General features: G+C 41.0%; 1 protein-coding gene across 1 annotated transcript; it reads right to left on the bottom strand.

The window, feature by feature from the left end:
* Positions 1-81: 81 nt before the first annotated feature.
* Positions 82-21752, bottom strand: LOC106564616 (solute carrier family 2, facilitated glucose transporter member 9). Its single transcript, XM_014130781.2, has 12 exons — positions 21559-21752; positions 17710-17808; positions 12619-12779; positions 10107-10231; positions 9137-9282; positions 8006-8138; positions 7538-7725; positions 6114-6224; positions 5382-5483; positions 5029-5089; positions 3230-3357; positions 82-2769 (listed from the first exon to the last, which is right to left on the bottom strand). Exons 1-12 carry the CDS (start codon positions 21601-21603, stop codon positions 2518-2520), a joined length of 1551 nt encoding a protein of 516 aa, XP_013986256.2. The 5' UTR covers positions 21604-21752; the 3' UTR covers positions 82-2517.
* Positions 21753-23539: the final 1787 nt, after the last annotated feature.

Raw genomic sequence — 23539 nt, 5'->3', positions numbered from 1 at the left:
CTGCTGACTCCATAGTTCGGGTCAGTGATTCTGTAATGGGTGCGTGCTGGTGGCAGGGAAGTCAGACGCAGGAGAACGAACTTGGTATAAACGGAGTCGTTTAATAAGTGCTCACAAAACTCAGAAAACCAAAATACACAAAATAATAAAAGTGGGTACAAAACCTGTCGCACACCAGAAAATAACTTGCACATCGCATACAAACAAACAATCACCGACAAGGACATGAGGGGAAACAGAGGGTTAAATACACAACATGTAATTGATGAGATTGGAACCAGGTGATATGTAAGACAAGACAAAACCAATGGATAATGAAAAATGGATCAGCGATGGCTAGAAGGTCGGTGACGTCGACCGCCGAACTCCGCCCAAACAAGTAGAGGGACCGACTTCGGCAGAAGTCGTGACATATGCACACATCCCTTTTCCGTTTTTTTATTGATTTTTGATAAGTTCTTTTTTTAATTGTGTATGTCCATTCCATGAAATCCAAATAAAAATCTATTTAAATTACAGGTTGTAATGCAACAAAATAGGAAAAATGCCAAGGGGGTTGAATACTTTTGCAAGGCACTGTATAAATATATACAGTATCAGTCAAAAGTTTGGACACACCTATATTCCACAAATTAAAAAGGCACACCTGTTAAATTGAATGCGTTCCAGTTGAATTCCTCATGAAGCTGGTTGAGAGAATGTCAAGAGTGTGCAAAGCTGTTATCAAGGCAAAGGGTGTTTAACACTTGTTTGGTTACTACATGATTCCACATGTGTTATTTCACAGTTTTGATGTCTTCACTATTATTCTAGGTACAATATAAAGTACGATATACACCGAGTGTTCAAAACATTAAGAACACCTGCTCTTTCCATGACATAGACTAACCTGGTGAATAGTAGTAGGTGGTAGTAGGTGCCAGGCGTACCGGTTTGAGTGTGTCAAGAACTGCAACGCTGCTGGGGTTTTTAACACTCAACAGTTTCCTGTGTGTATCAACAATGGTCCACCACCCAAAGGACATCCAGACAACTTGACACAACTGTGGGAAGCATTAGCTCAACATGGGCCAGCATCCATGTGGAACGCTTTCGACACCTTTTAGAATCCATGCCCCGACGAATTGAGGCTGTTCTGGGGGCAAAAAGGTTTTGCAACTCAATATTAGGAAGGTGTTCCTAATGTTTTGTACACTCAGTGTATACTGTATATATGCTCCTACACACTTTCTTGTGCATGTCTGTTTAACTGTACGATATAACGTACGATATATAACTTATCCTGCCTTGGAATATGGAATGACTACTACAGTAGCCACATTTACAAACTCTCTTACGCAAAAGAGAGAAGAAAAAAACATAAACAAGCAAACTCAAGTTATTGGTTTTTTCTTCAGCTAAGCAAGGTAAACATGATCAAAGACACTGTAACACTTGGAGCACCTTCTTATGAAGCCTTATAAAGGATCATAGCACCTTATAATGTGCTATGAATATGTTGTTAAGGCATAACACCTGATAGTGTTTCTAAACTATACCATTCACATGATGTGGACTGACCTCATTTTCTGTCAAAATCAGTGACCAGGAAAATGGTAAAGTCAGATACTGCACTCATATCATGATACTGTTGCTGTGTCAATAAATAAATACATTCGCTCTATACTGTACATCGTAGGAAAGGTTTTCAGCCAGATTGAGAAAAGAAGACTTTCAGCGTGATTCACGGAAAGAGAGGCACATATAACTGAGAGGAGAGTGAAACGTAATGGTTGTAGATGTGCTGACTTCCAAACAGTACATAGAGTCAATGTAGATTAGTGTACAACTGGTAACATTAAATGTTACATTTTGGAACGGTATGGAGATAGATTTCTGTCAAAAATGTTTTTCATTTACTTAGATATGGACATAATTAAACTTAGACACCATTGAGAAAACATTAAAACACCACCACACATCTCACACACTATCCTAGAGCTCTTACATAAGGGGTTTTGTAGTGGTAGACGGACACAGGTGTCTGTAAACCATGAACACAGATTCAGAAGAAGAACGAAATGAAATACTGAACAATGAATTGAAATAGATGATTTTTCCGTTGTCTGCACTAACTGGGCAGGGAAAAGCAAAGTCCACCAATTCCACCACATTGCTTTCACCAATTCTGTCCCACTGGGCAAAAACGGGTTGAATCAACATTGGTTCCACATCATTTCAACAAATACATTCAGTGTGATGACGTTGAATCAGTGTGGGAAACGAATTGGATTTGCAAAAAGGGAATTTGGGGTTTTTCAACTAACTTTTAACCTAAAGCCAATTTCATGGTGACATTTTATGTTGATTTCACATTGACTTCACGTTAGTTGACAACTTAACCAAATGGAAATCAAAAATAGATGTTTAACTGACGTCTGTGCCCAGTGGGGTGTTTTCATATCAGTACAGATGAAGAGAGGAGTCACCTTTAGACTACTGACGTCTCTATCGCTCTCTCTCTCCCTTTCCCCTTCTCTACTTCTTCTTCTCTATCGCTTCGTACTCCAGGTCGACGGTGCCATAGCCGTTCATCTTGGCTAGTTTGAGGTTGTTAACGACGCTCAGTTCGCTGCTCTCCTCCTCCAGCATGCCGTTCCTGGCCGCGAACATCTGGCTGATCTCCACAAATGTCTTGTTCTTGGTCTCGGGGACGATGAAGAAGACGTAGGCCGCCACTGCCATGCACACGCCAAAGAACACCAGATAGCAGTAGGCCCCTGCCGACATCTGGGGCGTGGAGAAAGAGTTGTTTGTTGAATGAATTGAATTGAATTGATTATTAGAGGGAACAGTAATAGAACACGATGCGAATTGGATCTTCATACGATGACACTTATTTAATTAAAACATTTGCTACTATTTGCTAATATACTACTGCTATACTACTAGTATACTACTAGTACTACTGATATACTACTGCTAGACTACTACTATACTAATGATATACTGCTACTATCCTACTACTATCCTACTACTATACTACTACTACTACACTACTACTATACTACTTGTATATTACTACTATACTGCAACTATACTACTGCTTTACTACTACAGATGAGTTCGAGTGGAGTTTGAGGGAATAGGGAGCTGGATCGAGAGCTGTCGCAAAAAAGGCACGACTAAAATGCCAACATACAGCGGTAAAACGTGTGTACAGGTGTAATTATAGGCCAGTAGTTCTGACCTGTAGGAAGGGGAAGACAAAGCCGATGGTGAAGTTGGACAGCCAGTTGAGGCATCCAGCCACGGTGTAGGCAGCCGGACGATGGGACTGTTTAAACAGCTCTGCTGTAATCAGGAAGGGTACTCCAGCTACACAGGGACAGAGACACACACAGAATGAGACACATTGGCTGCATTTAGACAGGCAACCCAACTCTGATAATTTTTCCACTAATAGGTCTTTTGACCAATCAGATCAACTCTGAAAAAGATCTGATGTGAAAAGATCTGATGTGATTGGTCAAAAGAATAATTAGTGGAACAAATATCAGAATGTGTGAGTCTACAAAATGTGTGAGTCTACAAAAATATACTTTTCAAGCCATGATAGAATCACATCATTGGCTACTAGTTATAGTCACATGTGAAGTTGGGCAAACTACCAAACCACTGATATTGATAACAGCAAGACTTTAGAGCAAGGATAGTACATTGAGGATTGAAACCACCATTATATTCCATCGGTGTATGATCTTAATTTGATCCGTATTGTCACAGCCAAATAATCCTGCAGCAACAGGATTTTAACATTTAGTCCATTATATTGCCTGATTGGTGGTTAGGCTATTAGCTGGCCAAAAGTAGGCTACATGAAAAGTAAAATATTGTTCATATAACCATGAGTTAGTGTGGGTTTTCAGTTAACTTATGTAGATCACGAAGCTCATCTGAAAATTCTCAGCAACAAAAGAGGGATCAAATTAAGGTCCTACATCTGTATCTCAATATGTTAACTCTATAATATGTAGAATCTATAGACAGTTTCATTGCTCCAAATATCTAATTCATAATGGTTAGAAATGAGAAATATTATGAATGAGGAATAATACATTAGTAAAAGCCTAATGATGAACGTGTCAAGTTAAGTCCTCATTATTTGAGCATGATAATGACATGGGGAGAAGGCTTGCTAATATAGTCAATATGTAGGGCTCTGCAATTTGTCTACATCTGCAGTACTATGAGCTCTTTCACATTGTTTATGCAAGTTTTTGTCTCAAGGAGGCATATTCATCACACACACACCAAAATATTCATTATGAACAATGAGCCATTGAAAATCTAATTGTGGTAAACAGAAAATCCTCATCTGAGCTTGATGTATGGATTTTGCCTGCTTGACGGATTACATTATGTAAACCAGTGTTGGTCTAATTCATCATGCTTATAGCCACCATCAACATTCTAATAAACTGTTGCGTTCAGCCGACGAGCCCCAAACAAATGGGTGTAAGAATGGATGTTCCTGTTACCGTGGCAATTATGATCTCCTCATTTAGTGGATTAATGAAATACAATAGAGTAGATATTTATGTTGGGTAAACAGTGAGGCTGCCTTTCCTAGAGCACTTCTATATTCCACCACCAGAGAGCAGTGTTTCCTAGTTAGAAAATAACAGGATGTGTCTATTGGACAAAGTGGAATGTTCAAAGTGCTGTAGGTATCCTAAAGTTTAAGAGTATTGGGTCAGTAACTGAAATGCTGCTGGTTCGAATCCCTGAGCCAACTTGGTGAAAAATCTGTTGATGTGCCCTTGAGCAAGACTCTTAACCATAGTCTCTCTGGATAACAGCATCTGCTAAATAACTTAAATGTACTTCTTAGAGTAGCATTATAGCCCCTTGTGCTAAAAGAGGAAGTACCTACTCTTCTATTTAGAGAGATCTACATCCTGAGTATAGAACCTTGTTTTGAAGGAGAGAAACAGAAACAGAGACAGAGATAAACAAACAAGCAGACCACCAGGGTAGATGTCTTACCTGGTCCTATACAGAAGCCAGCGATGATCCCCACCACACAGGCAACACTGATGTAGTGGGACTTAATGGGCAGCGAATGGAAGCATAGGACAGTCGTCACATTACAAATAATAATAGACTGACTGGCTACTGATTATACTCATTAAAGAGACAGTCAAAGACACGGAGACAGTAACTATCAACAAAGAGACTCTGCACGATTCAGACTAATAGTAATGAAGATTGCATTGTTCTTCTATAAACTGACCTGAAATCAGATTTTCACTTTTCACAGAAAATGCAGAATTCCAGGTCTGGTGAACTGATCCTAGACCTGTGTCTATAGGGGAAGATTCATGGGTAGATGAACGTACCTGGAACATGAGGGAGAGTGTGATCCCTGCACAGCAAATTCCCATGAAGGTGAATCCACCAATCATCAGAGGTCTTCTGCCCAGCCGTTCAATGGTGAAGCACTGAAGGCGGGACAAAGGAGAACAAGTTATTTCTATTGGCTGACGACTTAACATGTCAATGTTATGCTTCTGCATGGGAAAAATGGCAAACTGCTACCCAGAGACTGTGTTTCTTGGAATAGCTCAGCACCCAGTAGTATGTCCACTGACCTATATGTCTCTTTAGAAACTGTAGTCATGGGATGCATCCCAAATGACACCATATTTCCTTTGTAGTGCACTACTTTTGACCAGGACCCAAAGGGGGATATATAGGGAATAGTGTGCCATTTGGGACAGACATGGTCTGACCCAGAGCCGTGCTGTATAGAATGTATACATAATTTACTGCATATAATATAGCTGTGGTTTGACGATAGTATCTCAGTGGATATATGCTTAACCGTTCCTGAGGGCCTTATAGCTAAAGTACAGGCTTGTCCAAAAGGAGTGTTGAAGTGAGTATTACCACCAGCTACCAGACAATAATAATAACACCTCAGACTAGAGTAGGCTAGCTAATGTTAGCCTGGTTAAACCAGACTGAATGCTTCACTCACCTATGAGAGCAGTTTTCAGTCTGGTGAACCAGGCTAAGCTAGCATGCTCAGCTGTTGTGCTCACACAGTAATCCAGTGACAGCTTGCTTACCCCTACGCATCCAGCGATAACCTCAATGGCTCCGGTTCCAACCGTGGTGTACTGGATCTGAGGGACTGGGATTCCTGCGTTCTCAAAGATGGCGTTGGTATAGAACCAGATCTGAAGAGAGAGTTGTAGATCAGTAGCTGAACTGTGAGTAGTGAACATGTACATTGTTGAATAGACATACTGTAGGGCTACATCTTTGTTGCATTGTTCTTTGAATACTCAGTTTTTCAGTGTTCTGGGATGTACAGCGCTTACCTCATCATCATCATCAACACCAACATTAGTAACAGAGTGTACATATTAAACATGGCCGTCTGTTTTAACCTGGCTAAACAAATATGCAACGTTCAGCTAATGGACATTCTTAAAGCTCTTATTACTCATGGCTGATTCATCATAATTGCTGTCATGACCATCCTAAATCCCATCTGTCAAATCAGATATATTTAATCAATGCTGTGGTCCAGCATGTCAACGTTGGCTTATAGTATTCCCAGTGAAATGAATGAATGTCATTATCTCATTCGTCATACTTCACTACAACAACACACATCCTCCAATACGGACAAAATCAGGAAAAGTAGATAAAATGCACACATATAGTAGGTTTCAGTAACCATCCATACACATACATGGATTTTTCCACCCACTCATGGAAAGATGTCACATCCACACACTGGTATTTGCCCGTCCCTGTGTAGAATTCTGATTGGACTTCTAGAATCTAGTATTACCAAGCAGGAAATTGGTTGCAAAGACCTCCTCGGAATGCTAAAAGGTGGACATTGGGGTTCTTTGATATCCCATTAGAGCTGTTGTGCTCCGTGTCTGGAACAGCCGGGACAGTAGAAAGCAGCATAGCGTGGCCGTGCTGTGAAATGGGGAACAGCATGAGACCATGTACACGAGTGCTTATCCACATGGTGCTAAAGGGCCAAGGGCTCATGTCACTAGGACCAGTGTGTGTGTGGGAATCCATTTGGACTATGAAATGAGGATGTGTGTGTGTGTGTATGTTTCTAGGGTGTATTGTATTGTACAGTAATGAGGACCAGTGTGTGTTTGTCTAGGGTGTATTGTACAGTAATGAGGACCAGTGTGTGTGTGTCGAGGGTGTATTGTACAGTAATGAGGACCAGTGTGTGTGTGTCTAGGGTGTATTGTACAGTAATGAGGACCAGTGTGTGTGGGTCGAGGGTGTATTGTACAGTAATGAGGACCAGTGTGTGTGTGTCTAGGGTGTATTGTACAGTAATTAGGCGTGCCCCTGCTTTGTCACTCAGCACCAGTGGTTCTAAGTGAGGCTGTAATATATAGTGGTGGTGGTGATAGGGGCATATGGTGGGACACAGGGACACACACTCTCCTGCATGTATGCATGAAAGTATGGACAAACACACACAATCACACACACACTGACCCACCGCGTCGATACCGGACAGCTGCATGCCGATATTGACCACTACTATAGTGATGACCTGCCATCGGACGCTCCGGTCCTTCAGCAGACCGATGACCGACACGGTCTGGACCGAGGACATGGACCGCTGCTCCTCCTGCATCTCCTCGATCTCTGCCTGGATGTTCACTTTGGACCGGTACCACTTCAGAGCTGGGGAGAGAATTTCACGTTACTAGACTGGTGAGTACAGCACAGCTAGGGTTGTATACAGTATGGACAGTATTGAAATTCAAGTCTTTGTTGTATTGGTCTGTGGTTACAGCTTTCCCCCAATAAACGAACAAACAGAAAATCTGCATCTCTCCATATAATACTCCTTACAATAGCAATTCAGGTCTTTTAGGTCTTTTACAGTCAACTCTATATGCCAAGAAAAGAAATAAATAAAGAACTATCAACTATATCCTCCTAATGGACGAAGCCTCCTCACCTGTGATGGTGGCGTGGACATTCCTCTTCTCTATAAGCAGGTACCGTGGGCTCTCTGGGAACCATGGCAACAGCATCAGCTGGAACATGGTGGGGATCACCACCAGAGACAGGAAGAGGGGCCAGTGCTCTTCCTGTTGAGGGGTTAGAGGCCAAAGGATATAGGGTCAGCAAGAGGTCAATATGAGTTTCTTAAAAAAATATATGATATAGCAAAGTTTGAAGGAAGGTAGGAACTCTCTGGAATAAAAAGCAGCCAAATAGTCTGCTGAATGGAGATCGTAAAAGATGAGTCTACCACGTGGGTCGATACTATTGACTGATCTGATTACTGTAGAACTGGGACACACTACAAATGTATTCAGATCACATTCCTTGATAGTTCCGCCTTGAGAGGAGGTTGTAATTTCTCCAAAGAAAAGTCTGGAATAAAATGAATGTCACGTACTCTTCACTCATGGCAGAGTACTTTAAATGTACTTCCAATGTTTAGGCCTCACCAGCACGTCACAGGGTACAGGGCCCGGAAAGTTTGGGGGGCTACTCCCCCCACATTCTTTTTATAAATAAATAGGTCAGAAAATAGAGTGACATATCATTTGAAAGACATAGCCATTGCCTTTTTGGAAATTGAGTGCCACCATTATAGAGTGCATTATAGAGTGCCACCATTATTTAAAATATATACATATTTTCTGAGAACAGTAATTGGTGACATATTTTATTTCAAACCTAGACTTAAAAAATGTCTTATTCCCCATCCCCTCTCCGTGAAGAAAAAAACAACATAAAAAAACGGTACATTTCAAGGGGTTTAGGCCTGCTGCATTTCGGGCTCTGTTTTAGTCACGTTTTTTCTACTTAATCAGAATCCCACAGTTCTTACCTTTGTAACAGTACTAAGCATGTGTTTGTAGGACTTACAGTTTGGAAACCGAAATGCACTTTATGAGGGTAGCATACAATATTATGCGGGGTTTAGAAAATGCCACCAGAGGGCGTCAGAGTTTAAGAGGTTACGTTTCATTTGTCTCTACCTCACCAAAAGTTCTTTATCTATTTACGCCAAAGAAAATACCAACAAAGAAGATTAACTATGAACTAAGATAGTAAGGATAAGATTTTACTGCACCTTTCCCAGTAGCTCATGTAGCCCCAGGATCTGAGCGATGAAGACTCCTAGACAGATGAAGATGCTAGGCACGAGGCCCAGGAAGCCTCGCAGGTTCTTAGGTGCTATCTCCCCAAGATACATTGGCACCACACTCAGAGAGATACCTGGTGGGAGGGGAACAGAGGTGAGAGGTCATAGAGATTCTTAGGTGCTCTCTCCCCCAGGTACATAGGTACCACACTCAGAGAGATACCTGGAGGGAGGGGGATATGGACATTACACAGATCAGATTCAGCATTAGCAGTTAACCTTACAGCTAGCATTGTTGCTGATAAGAGCTGATCATGTGTTGTAGAGCAACAGAAAGAAGACCTGATTCATTCAGATAAGTAAAACACGACACACAGAAATGCATATATCAAATGTATTTATTTAAAGCCCTTTACATCAGCAGAAACCGAACCTAAAACTCCAAACAGCAAGCAATACTGATGTAGAAGCACGGTGGCTAGGAAAAACTCCCTAGAAAGGCAGGAACCTAGGTAGAAACCTAGAGAGGAATCAGGCTCTGAGGGGTGGCCAGTCCTCTTCTGGCTGTGCCAGATGGAGATTATAAGAATACATGGTCATTAAGGCTAGATCGTTCTTCAAGATGTTCAAACGTTCATAGATGACCACCGCGGTCAAAAAAAGAATCCCAGTGGTTATAGAGTGTGCAACAGGTCAGCACCTCAGGAGTAAATGTCAGTTGGCTTTTCATAGTCGAGCGTTCAGAGGTCGAGACAGCAGGTGCGGTAGAGAGAGAGAGACAGAGAGAGAGAGAGAGAGAGAGGGAGATGCCTATCCGTACTTGCGTCAGGTGTCAAGTTACGTACAGTATGTGTTATGAATGCCTTATAATTACCCCCTCAAATAGTGTTTCCTAATCCTTACTCAACATGTTAAGGACGGTCGGACATAATGGTATTATTCTCTGTTACTGCATTACCTGAGTGTACCCCTGTGATGAAGCGTCCAACAATGATCATCTCTGGAGAGCCGAAGGTCCTGCTGAAGCCCATGAAGGCTCCAGCTATGAACACCAGACATGTGATTCTCACCAGGGTCCCTTTCCTGTAGACAGCAGAACAATCAGCCTGAGAAACCTTCAACAAACCATTGGCTTCAACATACTGGAAGTCCAATATCCTCAAACACCGAATTTAAATGTAAGTCTTTCGTAACGCAAAGAGATGTAGTATGAATAAATGTCTGAACGATTTCCAACATATATCCTTTTCTACAGAGTAAATCAATAGTTTTAGATGTTTGACCAGTTTTCCATTGACTTCTCTTTTCCTTTCCCCATTTTCGTAAAAATCTTAATCAAAATCCAGTTCTCAGTCGAGGATCTCTCAAATACCTTGGCATTTTTTTGGATGCAGCAAAAATGCACACCTTGAACTTTTTTCACATTTTGCTGCCTTAAAATGAAATTTAAAAAGGGATTAAATGCATTTTTTTTCATACACATCTAAACAACTTACTCCACATATTAAAAGTCAAAGAAAGTTATAGAACATTTTCCAAATTAGGAAAATATTAAATATCATAAATGGATAGGTCACCACCCCCCTGAGTTAATACTTGGTGGAAGGACCTTTGGCAGCCATTACAGCTGTGAATCATTTTCATTAAGATTCTACCAACTTTTAACAACTCTTAGGACAACTTGAAAATCAGAAACAAGGTTTGAATATTGCTGCCCATCAATGATTCCCAACCAAATTTAATGAGCTTGAGCAATTTTGACCAAAAACAATGAATATACAGTATGTTCTCCTAAGTCTCCTAAGAGTTGGTGCTTCCACCAAGTATTAACTCAGGGGGTTGGAAACTTATCCATTTATGAATGCTCTATAACTTTCTTCCACTTTGAAAAGGTGGAGTAGGTTGTGCAGATCTGTAGGAAAAATATAATATATTTTAATCCCTTTTTTAGATTGAATTTTAAGGCAGCAAAATGTGAAAAAAGTTCAAGGAGGTGTAGACATTGATAGGCACTTGCACCAACAAGAGTGGTCACAGACAAATGTGACTGTTATTTAGTTGTTTACTGATTAGTCAATGACATTATGTCAATGATGTTATGTCAATGACGTTATAAAAATGAAGAGAGTCGCACACTCCATATGTATAACCTCCCAGTAATTGATTGTGTAAAAACCCACCGAAGTTTTGGGCATCACTGTGCCTTCTTCATGGTAATGTCATGAATGCTTGAGCCAGGTTATGTAGACAAACAGTGCAATTAGTGCAACCAATGACAATGGTGAGGGGTGTGTCGTAATTTCTAGGTTGATCAGAATGAATTGAGCGAAAGTGTTAAAAGACAATAGCCCACAGCATACTGAATATATTATTTAATTGTTATCATTAGCATAACATTAGCATCAACATACATTGTTTCATTTAATGTCACCCATATATTTAAATGTTTCCAATTTCACTCAATGTTTTTGTGACATGTAATCTTTTGGTTCAACCATAATGCATAATAAGCACCATCAACAGGGGGAACAATATAGGGTGTACTCTGATAAGCTGTAGAAAGAATACATTCATTTACTAGACCTGTTCACAGAAAATAGAATTGGTCACAAGAAGGGCCTGAGATCAAAGTCAATATTCAGACCACTAGGGGTCAATGTTTTTAGACAGGATATCCAGTAAGCCTCCCTCTGTAGTAGTAGGATCTCCATGTTACCTCCTCTCCTTGGTAGTGCAACATGCTCAATACCTGTGTATTTGATGGAGGAGATTGGTTGGTTAGCTTCAACAAAGTGAGCTGCTATTGGATAGTTAGTGTTCTTACACCTGACTGAGCTGCGGTGTTCAGCTACGCGTGGTTTTAATTGTCTTTCCGTTTGTCCTACGTAGGCTTTCCCACATGTACAGGTGATGAGATGGATTACTGCCTTGGTCTTGCATGAGATGATACCTCTAACAGGGATTTGTTTGACATATGTGGGTGTCTGAAGAAGGATGTTTTTGTAGTGCTATTCCACTGTGCACATGTGCGAACTACATTTGTAGTTCCCATTTGGAATGGGTGTGAAGAGTGTCTGAGTGGGCTCAGGGGGCAAGTCAGATCTCATTAAGCTATCCTCAATATTGTGACCACGCAATTGCACTGTTTGTCTACATAACCTGGTTCAAGCATTCGTGACATTACCCTGAAGAAGGCAAAGGGATGCTGCAATGTTGGTGTTTTTCTTAACCAAATAAATGACTGGGAGGTTATACATATGGACTGTTGAACTCTATTTTCATAGCTTACAGTTTATTTTCTGTTGGTCAGCACCTCTACACTAAATCATTTTCTCTGGGTGTGCGCCAGCTCATGCTTTTTATTATGTCAATGACGTTATGTCAGTGGCGTATGTCAATGGCGTTATGTCAATGGCGTTATGTCAATTATGGTTGGAGGTGCAAGTCTAAGACTCGGGGCTAAGTCTTACCTTCCAAATCTGGTGACTAGTATGCCCACCAGGAGGCTGCCCACCATGCCCCCGATGGCAAACACAGACACGGTGACGGAGTAGAACAACGTAAGCTTCTTGTCGTCCAGACCCGTCCCGTTCCTTGCTACCATCGTCTGGTTATAGAATGCCTTGATGTACTGGGAGAGGAGGAAGAGAGGGGGGAAGAGTCAAACATACCGTAGATACCATGTCAAGTCAGAGGAAATTTCTAGAAGCAGACACCATTGTCTGGTTGTAAAGCTGCTTTATCAAATCAAATCAAATTTGATTGGTCACGTACACATGGTTAGCAGATGGTAATGCGAGTGTAGCGAGATGCTTGTGCTTCTAGTTCCGACAGTGCAGTAATATCTAACAAGTAATCTAACAATTCCCCAACAACTACCTAATACACACAAATCTAAAGGGGTGAATGAGAATATGTACATATAAGTATATGGATGAGCGATGGCCGAGCGACATAGGCAAGGTGCAATAGATTATCAAATACAGTATATACATGTGATATAAGTAATGTAAGATATGTAGACATTATTAAAGTGGCATTATTTAGAGTGACATTGTATAAAGTGACTAGTGATCCATTTATTACAGTGGCCAGTGATTGGGTCTCCATGTAGGCAGCAGCCTCTCTGAGTTAGTGATTGCTGTTTAGCAGTCTGATGGCCTTGAGATAGACTGAAAAACAGCTTCTATGTACTGAGGAAGGCGAGGAGAAGGAGAAAGGGTAGAATGTAGATAAGGAAGTCATATCAAGACAATAGAGTCTAGAAGTGATGGGATCAACAGACAATACCCAGGCTTTTATTTTCTAACTATGTACATGTGTCTTTTGGCATCATTACATTTGTCTGTAGCGTTTTTGTTCCCTTTTAAGGAAAATCTATTTTCACTCAATTTCAGTGCAGACACATACAGTGCATTCGGAAAGTATTCAGACCCCTTCACTTTTTCCACATTTTGCTATGATACAGCACCCCAAAAGACTCGAGGGTGTAATCGCTGCCAAAGGTGCTTCAACAACATACTTGAGTAAAGTGTCTGAATACTTATGTTAATAAGGTATTTCTGTTTTTTATTTTTAATACATTTCTAAAAAACAGTTTTTGCTTTGTCATGATGGGGTATTGTGTGTAGATTGTTGAGAATTTGTATTTATTTAATCCATTTTAGAATAAGGCTGTAACGTAACAAAATGTGGATAAAGCCAAGGGGTCTGAATACTTTCTGAATGCACTGTATGCCTGGCTATGCACCTCCTTTCCTGTCCTCTTTTTCTAATACTGGCCTCTCTCCTTCTCTAATGACGTTATTGTCTCTGAATCAGCGTGGTGTTACTATTATGTAATTCATTCATCTTCTCTCTGCCTCTCTCTAGCCTTAGCTGAAACAGAGCAGCAGAATACAACTCTCTCGGTGGAAGAGACAGACCTGGGTTCAAATACTATTGGAAATCATTTCAAACACGTAAGCTGGGCTTGATTGAGCTTGCCTGGCACAATGGAACCAATAGGATAGTTACAAAAGTGCTAAACTCACTCATCCGACAATCCGTGTAGACTAAAACAAGCGGGCAAAGTATTTGAAAGATTTCAAATCGGATTTGAACCCAGGTCTGTGAATAGACACTACAGTCTCGTGACAACCCATTTGGCAGGAAGGAGGGTCATTGATGGTCCTGATTCCCCACGTGACTTCCACATTAGTGCCAAAAGATTGCCCCCGATTTGTTGGTGAAGTGTCGGCCAGTTTTTCCTGCTTGTTTTCCAGATGTGAAAGACTAGGCTGTGTTTTGGAGCCGTGCAAATGTCTAATTATACTGTATGTCCACTGGGGAATTTGAAGCAAAGACAATAAAAGGAGGGAACCAACAATTGGAGCAAGGGATTGTGTGACAGGGATGTAATCGATAAACATTCCTAAAATGGTTGTAAGACGAGGGCGTGGACAGATTTTACAACGGGATTGAAATGAAAAACATTGCAATATCCATCACTAAAGAAAACAACCCTGTCATCATCATCACCCCCATCATCTTCATCATCAACCACAAGTACAGAAACATCAGGTATCCATGAGACAAGGAGGCAGTAGCATTTTCACTAATTTTACCATGCAACAATGCGTCATGTGTGCAATCTGGTTTCAGAGCTGGTCATGGGTGCACCTCAGCCACGCTCAAGGTCCTAAACGACATCATAACCACCATTGATAAGAGACATTACTGTGCAGCCGTATTCATCGACCTGGCCAAGGCTTTCGACTCTGTCAATCACCACATTCTTATTGGCAGACTCGACAGCCTTGGTTTCTCAAATGATTGCCTCGCCTGGTTTACCAACTACTTCTCTGATAGAGTTCAGTGTGTCAAATCGGAGGCCTGTTGTCCGGACCTCTCGCAGTCTCTATGGGTGTGCCACAGGGTTCAATTCTCGGGCCGACTCTCTTCTCTGCATACATCAATGATGTCGTTCTTGCTGCTGGTGATTCTCTGATCCACCTCTACGCAGACGACATCATTCTGTATACTTCTGGCCCCTCTTTGGACACTGTTAACTAACCTCCAGATGAGCTTCAATGCCATACAACTCTCCTTCCGTGGCCTCCAACTGCTCTTAAACGCAAGTAAAACTAAATGCATGCTATTCAATTGATCACTGCCCGCACCTGCTCGCCCGTCCAGCATCACTACTCTGGACGGCTCTGACTTAGAATACGTGGACAACTACAAACACCTAGGTTTCTGGTTAGACTGTAAACTCTCCTTCCAGACTCACATTAAGCATCTCCAATCCAAAATTAAATCTAGAATCAGCTTCCTATATCACAACAAAGCATCCTTCCTCTCATGCTGCCAAACATACCCTCGTAAAACTGACCATCCTACCGATCCTCGACTTCGGTGATGTCATCTATAAAATAGCCTCCAACACTCTACTCAACAAATTGGATGCAGTCTATCACAGTGCCATCCGTTTTGTAACCAAAGCCCCATACACTACCCACCACTGCGACCTGTACACTCTCGTTGGTTGGCCCTCGCTTCATACTCGTCGCCAAACCCACTGGCAACAGGTTATCTACAAGTCTCTGCTAGGTAAAGCCCCACCTTATCTCAGCTCACTGGTCGTAGCACGCGCTACAGAAGGTATATCTCACTGGTCACCCCCAAAGCCAATTCCTCCTTCGGTCGTCTTTCCTTCCAGTTCTCTGCTGCCAATGACTCCCTCACAAGCTTTAAGCACCAGCTGTCAGAGCAGCTCACAGATCACTGCACCTGTACATAGCCCATCTGTGAACAGCCCATCTATCTACCTACCTCATCCCCATACTGATTTATTTATTTATTTATTTATTTATTTATTTATTTATTTATTTATCTTGCTCCTTTGCACCCCAGTATCTCTACTTGCACATTCATCTTCTGCACATCTACCAGTCCAGTGTTTAATTGCTATATTGTAATTACTTCGCCACCATGGCCTATTTATTGCCTTAACTCCCTCTTACCTCATTTGCACTCACTGTATATAGACTTTTTGTTTTCTTTTGTACTACTGTATTATTGACTGTATGTTTTGTTTATTCCATGTGTAACTCTGTGTTGTTTTATGTGTCGAATTGCTATGCTTTATCTTGGCCAGGTCGCAGTAGCAAATGAGAACTTGTTCTCAACTAGCCTACCTGGTTAAATAAATGTGAAAAAGAAAAACAATTAAAAAAAATGTATGGCCTGATTTGCCCCAGTGTCTGTGGGTTAGAGATGAGTATGATGCTTCTCTTCTTTAACACCCAGGAAGCTCCGATTCAAACTCCCATTAGACAGCTCTGCAAGCAGCCAGCGGTGGGTAGCCTAGCGGTTTGAGTGTTGAGCCAGTAACCAAAAGGTCGCTGGTTCTAATATCTGAGCGAAAAGGTGAAAATCTACTATGGCTGACCCGGTAATTTTTTTTAAAATTCACTGCACCTATCCGGTGTGTAACAATAAAACAGATGTATTTTTTTCATGTACAAGCAACCGAAAAAAATGTCTATTCGGCACCTCCAATGTAAATCACTCATTAATGCGATGCAGAAATCAGAAGTCAGCTGAATACATTAGAGGTGCCGAAAATGTTGCTTGTACCTTTTTACTTAGACCTTCTTTTTTTTCTAACATACTGGCCGTAACGGGAGTACATTCAAATATTTGCTCAGCGAAACACACTATTTGGTAACAAACGTATTTGTAGCGCTTGCAGAGCTGTCTAATGGGAATTAGACAAGAGACACGGCATCCTCATCATCTCCAACCCAGAGACACTGGGCTGATTCAACTTCAGATACCAATAATTGCTGTAGAAATGTGCGATTATATTGTCTATGGAAGTATACGTCAAGGACCATTGTGTGTTGTTTTTGTGATACCATTTTGTCTACGTAGACAAATCAATTTAGCTTATAAGATCCTTATCCAAGTCTAATATGGAAATGCTCAGCAGTAGCAGGCCTTACAACGTCAATTGTTCCCATTGTGGAAATAACACGGTCTAATGTGAGGCTGACTGAGTTGACACAGTTCACACTGAACCGGTTCAACCATCCAGGTCAAAACAAATCAACCACAACCAGGAAATCAGGCAACAAGACTCATGGCTCGGCTCACGGGTGAAGTTTCCCCTGGGTACAGATGTAGGATCAGCTTCCCCTCCCCTAATGTAAACGTTAACCAGTAGTGGGGGAAATACATAAATGACCCCAGATCAGCAATTTCACACTACTCCCATGACTCTAGATGCGAGGAGAGTAGTAACACGGCGTGAACAGAATACTCATGGTTGTAAACCTATACAATACATATGGTGTCTTAGTTTGTGTAGCTCCTATGTTATATTCCACTAACTACAGTACATAGGTACTTATAAAAAGGATAGGTCCGGTCATGGAGTCTGTATATTCACAATAGGCCTATTCCTGTTGACTGTATGTACCTCACTGAAATTGTATATTTCCCTGTTCACAACCATTTCAGTACATGTAGGCCTGCAATGTCTTATTGTATAGAGATGTTACTGTGGTGCCTCCTACCTCTGCAGGAGAGTTGACGACGGCCAGGTTGTAGCCATAGAGCATGGAGCTACCGAACGAGGCCAGGAAAGCCACGGCCAGCAGCGACTTGGTGAGAGACTAGAGGAAGGAAAAGATGACACAACATTAGGAGATGCTGTACAGGTGTAGGGTCTTCATTTGATCATCCTGTTGCTCCAGGATTATTTTCCTGCTGTGAGAAACTGGTCAAATTAAGATCCTACACCCGTAGGAAGTAGGAACACTGCAAAACCTGATGAGAAACATTCAAGACATCTGATAACATTTGTATAATTTTATCATACAATATGACCAGGGCCCAGGGTTTTTTCTGAGCACATATACTGACCAGGAAAACCCCTAGGCCCTGGTTATAGGTTATCAGGTAAAACTGATCCCTAGTTTCAGGTTATCAGGTAAAACTGGCCTTAGTTACAGGTTACTAGGTAAAATTGGACCCTAGTTACAGGTTATCAGGTAAAACCTAGCCCTTGTTACAGGTTATTAGGTAAAACCTAGCCCTTGTTACAGGTTATCAGGTAAAACTGGGCAAGTTATCAGGTAAAACTCAGGGTCCTAAATAATACACTCTTAGAAAAAAGGGATCCAAAAGGATTATTTGGCTGTCCCAATAGGATAACCCTTTTTGGTTCCAGGTAGAACCCTTTTGGGTTCCATGTAGACCCCTCTGTGGAAAAGGTCCTACATGGAGCCCAAAAGGGTTCTACCTGGAACCAAAAGGGGTTATTCAAAGGGTTCTCCAATGGGGACAGCATAATAAGCATTTTAAGTTCTAGATAGCACAATTTCTGACCAATATATCTATGATCGTTTCATTAATGGAGTCATGAGGTGTAGGCCTATGTGTTGGAGAGAACAGTACAAACTGACTGTAAATACTACGAAAACAGGTCATTGGGCATTTCAATAGAAAATATACATAACCATAGTTCATTATGCTTAATGATGATTTAAAATCAACCTGTCAACATAACAGCTTTCTGTGATGTACTGTACAGAACCAGTTTTCATAGGGAAGCTGACCTGAATGTAGCTACACTTCAACACTTACAGTATAGTCTTATTGATATTATAATAATTAAATTGTAGGTTACACATCATAGATCAGTTCTGGATAAACATATCTGCAATGCAAGCAATTATTAAGTGAAGTATACAACTTTTACTGTTACTAGGCTACTTTGACAACCACAACCGCTGCCACAAAATGTGTTGCTATAGCCTTGTGACAGACTTGTGACAAATCAAGTAGCTGGCTGGCTTGTAAGAGTTGGGTGCCGAGATTAGTGCCACTATACAATGACAGCATAGTGTATAAGGGTATCAGAGTCTGAAATGGTTCATTTCAGTTCTTCTATCTGTGGCCGGATTAGTATGGAATTATGAGATTAGTAAATTATAAGATTAGTAAATGATTTCGCATGTACAAGCGTTTAATACATCATAAATAGGGTATGGGTTGGATACTGTCTGGGACAAGGAGAGCTGTACTGTACTGGACCTTGGCCCGACCGGGGTCATGTTCATTGGGCACAAAACAGAAGATAATCGATTGAAAAAGGGAGGGACAACCTGGACTTGTCCAATAAGAATACATGTTTTCTTTTTTGGTTGCAAAACCTTTTTATTATTAATCTGTTGCGTGCCTGAATGAATACAGCCCTGGTTAGTCAGCCTGCTGGAATTGGTCCAACCCTCCAATCAGTTGGAAGCTACTCAGCTACCACCTGCCAAATACAGAATTACTGTACACATTTTCATGTGTTAGTTTTTTCCCCAACCTGGTGTAGCAAGAAAAGGCTTGAAGAATTTTGTAAAAAATTTTAAACCGCACTACACACAGTTGTAAAAACTATAAACATTTAGAATTGGTTATGGACAAACTTGACAGTTCAATTAAAACATGTAATCTAAATGTAAAGTTGACAGAAAATCCCTTTACAAGGCCAAACTATTCTATTATTCAGAGTGGGACAGAATCAGAGTAGGCTACTACGACCAATAACTACCAGAATCTTTGTGTCAGCATACAAGATAACTACACTAACTTGATTGATGGCCTGCAATGGCTTCTTGATAGCTAGCTATAAGGTTGGGAGATTGGGAACCTACTGTAGCTGGGCTAGCTAAAGCCAACTTCATAACATATCTAGGTGGCTCGTAGTATTACAGATAAACAACACAAAAAAAAAAAAAAAAAATACAACAAATATTTTGTCATTTTAAAACAGGAAAAATCTGAGGGGGCACGTGTCCCTGTGCCCCTATGGGCATGGCGGCTCTGCATAAACAGAGACATACTAGGTTAAGTAGAAGTACTGTGTTATTGTATTCCTAGGGGTGGTGTAGTAGTCAGGAGCCCTGCCTGAACTTAGCCCCCTGTCCAGATGCTGAATTCCAGCACAGCCAGCTTAACTGACACCCCCAGTACACAGGGTCAGTAGCTGAGAGAGGATTTAACTACACCCTACTAACCAAACTTAACCAAACCTCATCAGGAGTACAGCAGAAAGCAACAGAAGCTGCCATTTTGCTTTTGGGAAAGTCAGCTGTGGACTGTAGGTATGGGGGGTGAATGGTGGGGGCATAGTACAACAAGAACACATAAGGACAAGAGCTAAAGTAATGATCTGGATATGATAGGCTACAGCTCCACAGCAGGTGTACAGTAGTAGCCTATAGCATGATTACAAATGCTCAAGATATACTAATATTTATATTGAGTGAATGAATGAATAGACGAGTGTAAACAAAGTACCCAGGGCCATTTTATAGTTCCATATAGAGTTCATAGACTCAAAACATCCTGATGTAGATGTATTAATATAGATCAGATATGGAGCTCAATCCAGAACAAAAGCTGTCCTTGTCTAAACTGCCTATAAAGATTACTCAAACACTTTGGGGCCTACCACTCACGTAGATTTGAGGCTTCCTCTATCTAGCGATCATCGTAAAACAAACAGGCAGACAAGGCCCTGATTTCAGACAAGTTAGGGTGAACAATAAAAAGCATAGTGGAGCCTGGCTAGCCTAGGAACCTAATTCAATCATCTTAAAGGGCCAGTGGGAGAGACTAACAGACAACCACACATGAAAATGGCCGAAAAGAGACAATGCAGCATTGTAACATCCAATAGGTCGCTCTAGTCTTCTGACAAGCCTGGATTCAGTGGCTTGTATTGAAGTTCATAAGAGGCATTAACTATCTTAAAAACACATATTTGTTTCCATTAAAAGTCCCAGTTACAAGGTATCCTTTTCTGAGTAAAACGTTGAAAAGGTTGCCACTTATAAGCTCAAGCTGCAGCAGCAGTTTAGATGTTCTGATGCTTTAGCTGGTCTAGACGAGCTGCATTCCTTAGTGAATTGAAGGCACTGGCTGAGAGATGAATGCAGAGAGGTTTAAACCACGCAGCAGAATGCACTGTAGGCTACAACAACACATGCACAGTAATGTGTATTGGGCTAGGGTTTGAAGTCCACTACAATAGGCCAACAACGTTGCCATGCCATAATATACATGAAAAAAAATCTGAAAGTAAGCCATACTGTATATAAGCCATATTTGTAGCCTACCATATATTTCCATAAAGGGGAAATGGCCAGCATGCTTTTAAGGATCAAAAATATATTGAAAGCCAGTTAGATCTCCAACATGTAGTGTATCTCATATCCCTATAAAAATGGAAAAAGTGATATACTTGTAGAGAAGGCACAACTGTTAGAAAAGTGATGAAAGAAAATCTAGTCAGTCTTTGTATGAAATAGACAAAAATCTAGAGGAATCATCAATAAGGCAAGTATTAAACCAGAATCAACACTTACCCCCACACATTTCCCATCTTCTGCTAATAACATTTCCTCTGCCATCTATGAACTCATCAATAAATGCTCCCCCGGGTTTGCGGTGCAGTTTTAAGAGAAAGGAATGTTTATCCTACAATACTTTTTATACCACAGGCATCTCCATCCATGTTATTCTGGGTGGGAAGAAGCGGGTTTTGATGACTGACATAATTGAGAAGTTGTGAAAGCTTCTGCCTACCAATCCGCGGAGCACAAAGCCTACAGGTCCCTCCCAGTAGCTAACCAACCTCCTTGGTTCTGCTTGACGGACTACAGGCCATCACATGATGGTTGTCAGCGTGACTCTCCGAGGCGAGTGCGACTACCATAGTGAATTCAATCAGCTTTGCCACCGTTGCCTCTGTTAATGTGTTAAGAGCCTTCTGAGAAAAACCCCGACTGGAGGTAAGACTCATAAGTGCATTGAAAAAAGACCTAAAAGGACAAAAATGCTTTGTGCTAGTTTAAAGTGTATTATTGTAAAAATTAAATAATAATTGCCATCATTAAAGGCCTACAACCTACAATGTCCTTCATACATTTAGGCTATACATCCTTCTCAAATTGTCATTCAGTAGACACTGTGTAACAAGTGCGCTGAGAGTCAGGATGCAAGTTCAGGGAGTGAGTGTTTTAATAAATAAAAGAACCAATGAACACAAACAATGCACCGACATGAAAACAGAGTCAATAACACCTGAGGAAAGAACCAAGGGGAGTGACAGATATAGGGAAGATAATCAAGGAGGTGATGGAGTCCAGGTGAGTGTCATGAGGCACAGGTGTGTGAGACGATGGTGACAGGTGTGTGGGATAATCAGCAGCCTGATGACCTAGAGGCCGGAGAGGGAGTGTACGTGACACACTGATTCATAAACATTGTAGATAGGCTAGCCTACTATACATATCATTTAATGTATCAAATTAAATCAAATGTTATTGGTCACATACACATATTTAGCAGATGTTACTGCGGGCGTAGCGAAATGCTTGTGTTCCTAACAGTGTAGCCGTATATCACAGTTCATGTACAGTACCAGTCAAAAGTTTGGACACACCTACTCATTGCAGGGTTTTTGTTTATTTTACTATTGTCTACATTGTAGAATAGTAGTGAAGACATCCAAACTTTGAAAAAACACATATGGAATCATGTAGTAACCAAAAAAGTGTTAAATAAATCAAAATATGTTTTATATTTGAGATTCTTCAAAGTAGACACACTTTGCCTTGATGACAGCTTTGCACACTCTTAAGATTCTAAAATCAGCTTCATGAGGTAGTCTTTTCAATCAACAGGTGTGCCTTGTTAAAAGTAAATTTGTGGAATTTTTTTCCTTAATGCGTTTGAGCCAATCAGTTGTGTTGTGACAAGGTAGGGTTGGTATAGCCCTATTTGCTAAATGACCAAGTCCATATTATGGCAAGAACAGCTCAAATAAGCAAAGAGAAACGACAGTCCATCATTACTTTAAGACATGAAGGTCAGTCAATCTGGAACATTTCAAGAACTTTGAAAGTTTCTTCAAGTGCAGTCGCAAAAACCATCAAGCGCTATGATGAAACTAGCTCTCATGAGGACCACCACAGGAAAGGAAGACCCAGAGTTACCTCTGCTGCAGAGGATAAGTTCATTAGAGTTACCAGCCTCAAAAATTGGCAATAAACTGCACCTCAGATTGCAGCACAAATAAATGCTTCACAGAGTTCAAGTAACAGACACATCTCAACATCAACTGTTCAGAGGAGACAGTGTGAATCAGGCCTTCATGGTCGAATTGCTGCAAAGAAACCACTACTAAAGGACCCCAATAATAGTAAGAGACTTGCTTGGGCCAAGAAACCCGAGTAATGGACATTAGACCCGTGGAAATCTGTCCTTTGGTCTGCAGTCCAAATGTAAGATTTTTGGTTCCAACAGCCGTGTCTTTGTGAGATGCAGAGTAGGTGAACAGATGAT

Source organism: Salmo salar, chromosome ssa12 (genome assembly GCF_905237065.1).
Source record: "Salmo salar chromosome ssa12, Ssal_v3.1, whole genome shotgun sequence".
NCBI lineage: Eukaryota > Metazoa > Chordata > Actinopteri > Salmoniformes > Salmonidae > Salmo > Salmo salar.
This window is presented reverse-complemented; position numbering and strand designations above follow the sequence as displayed.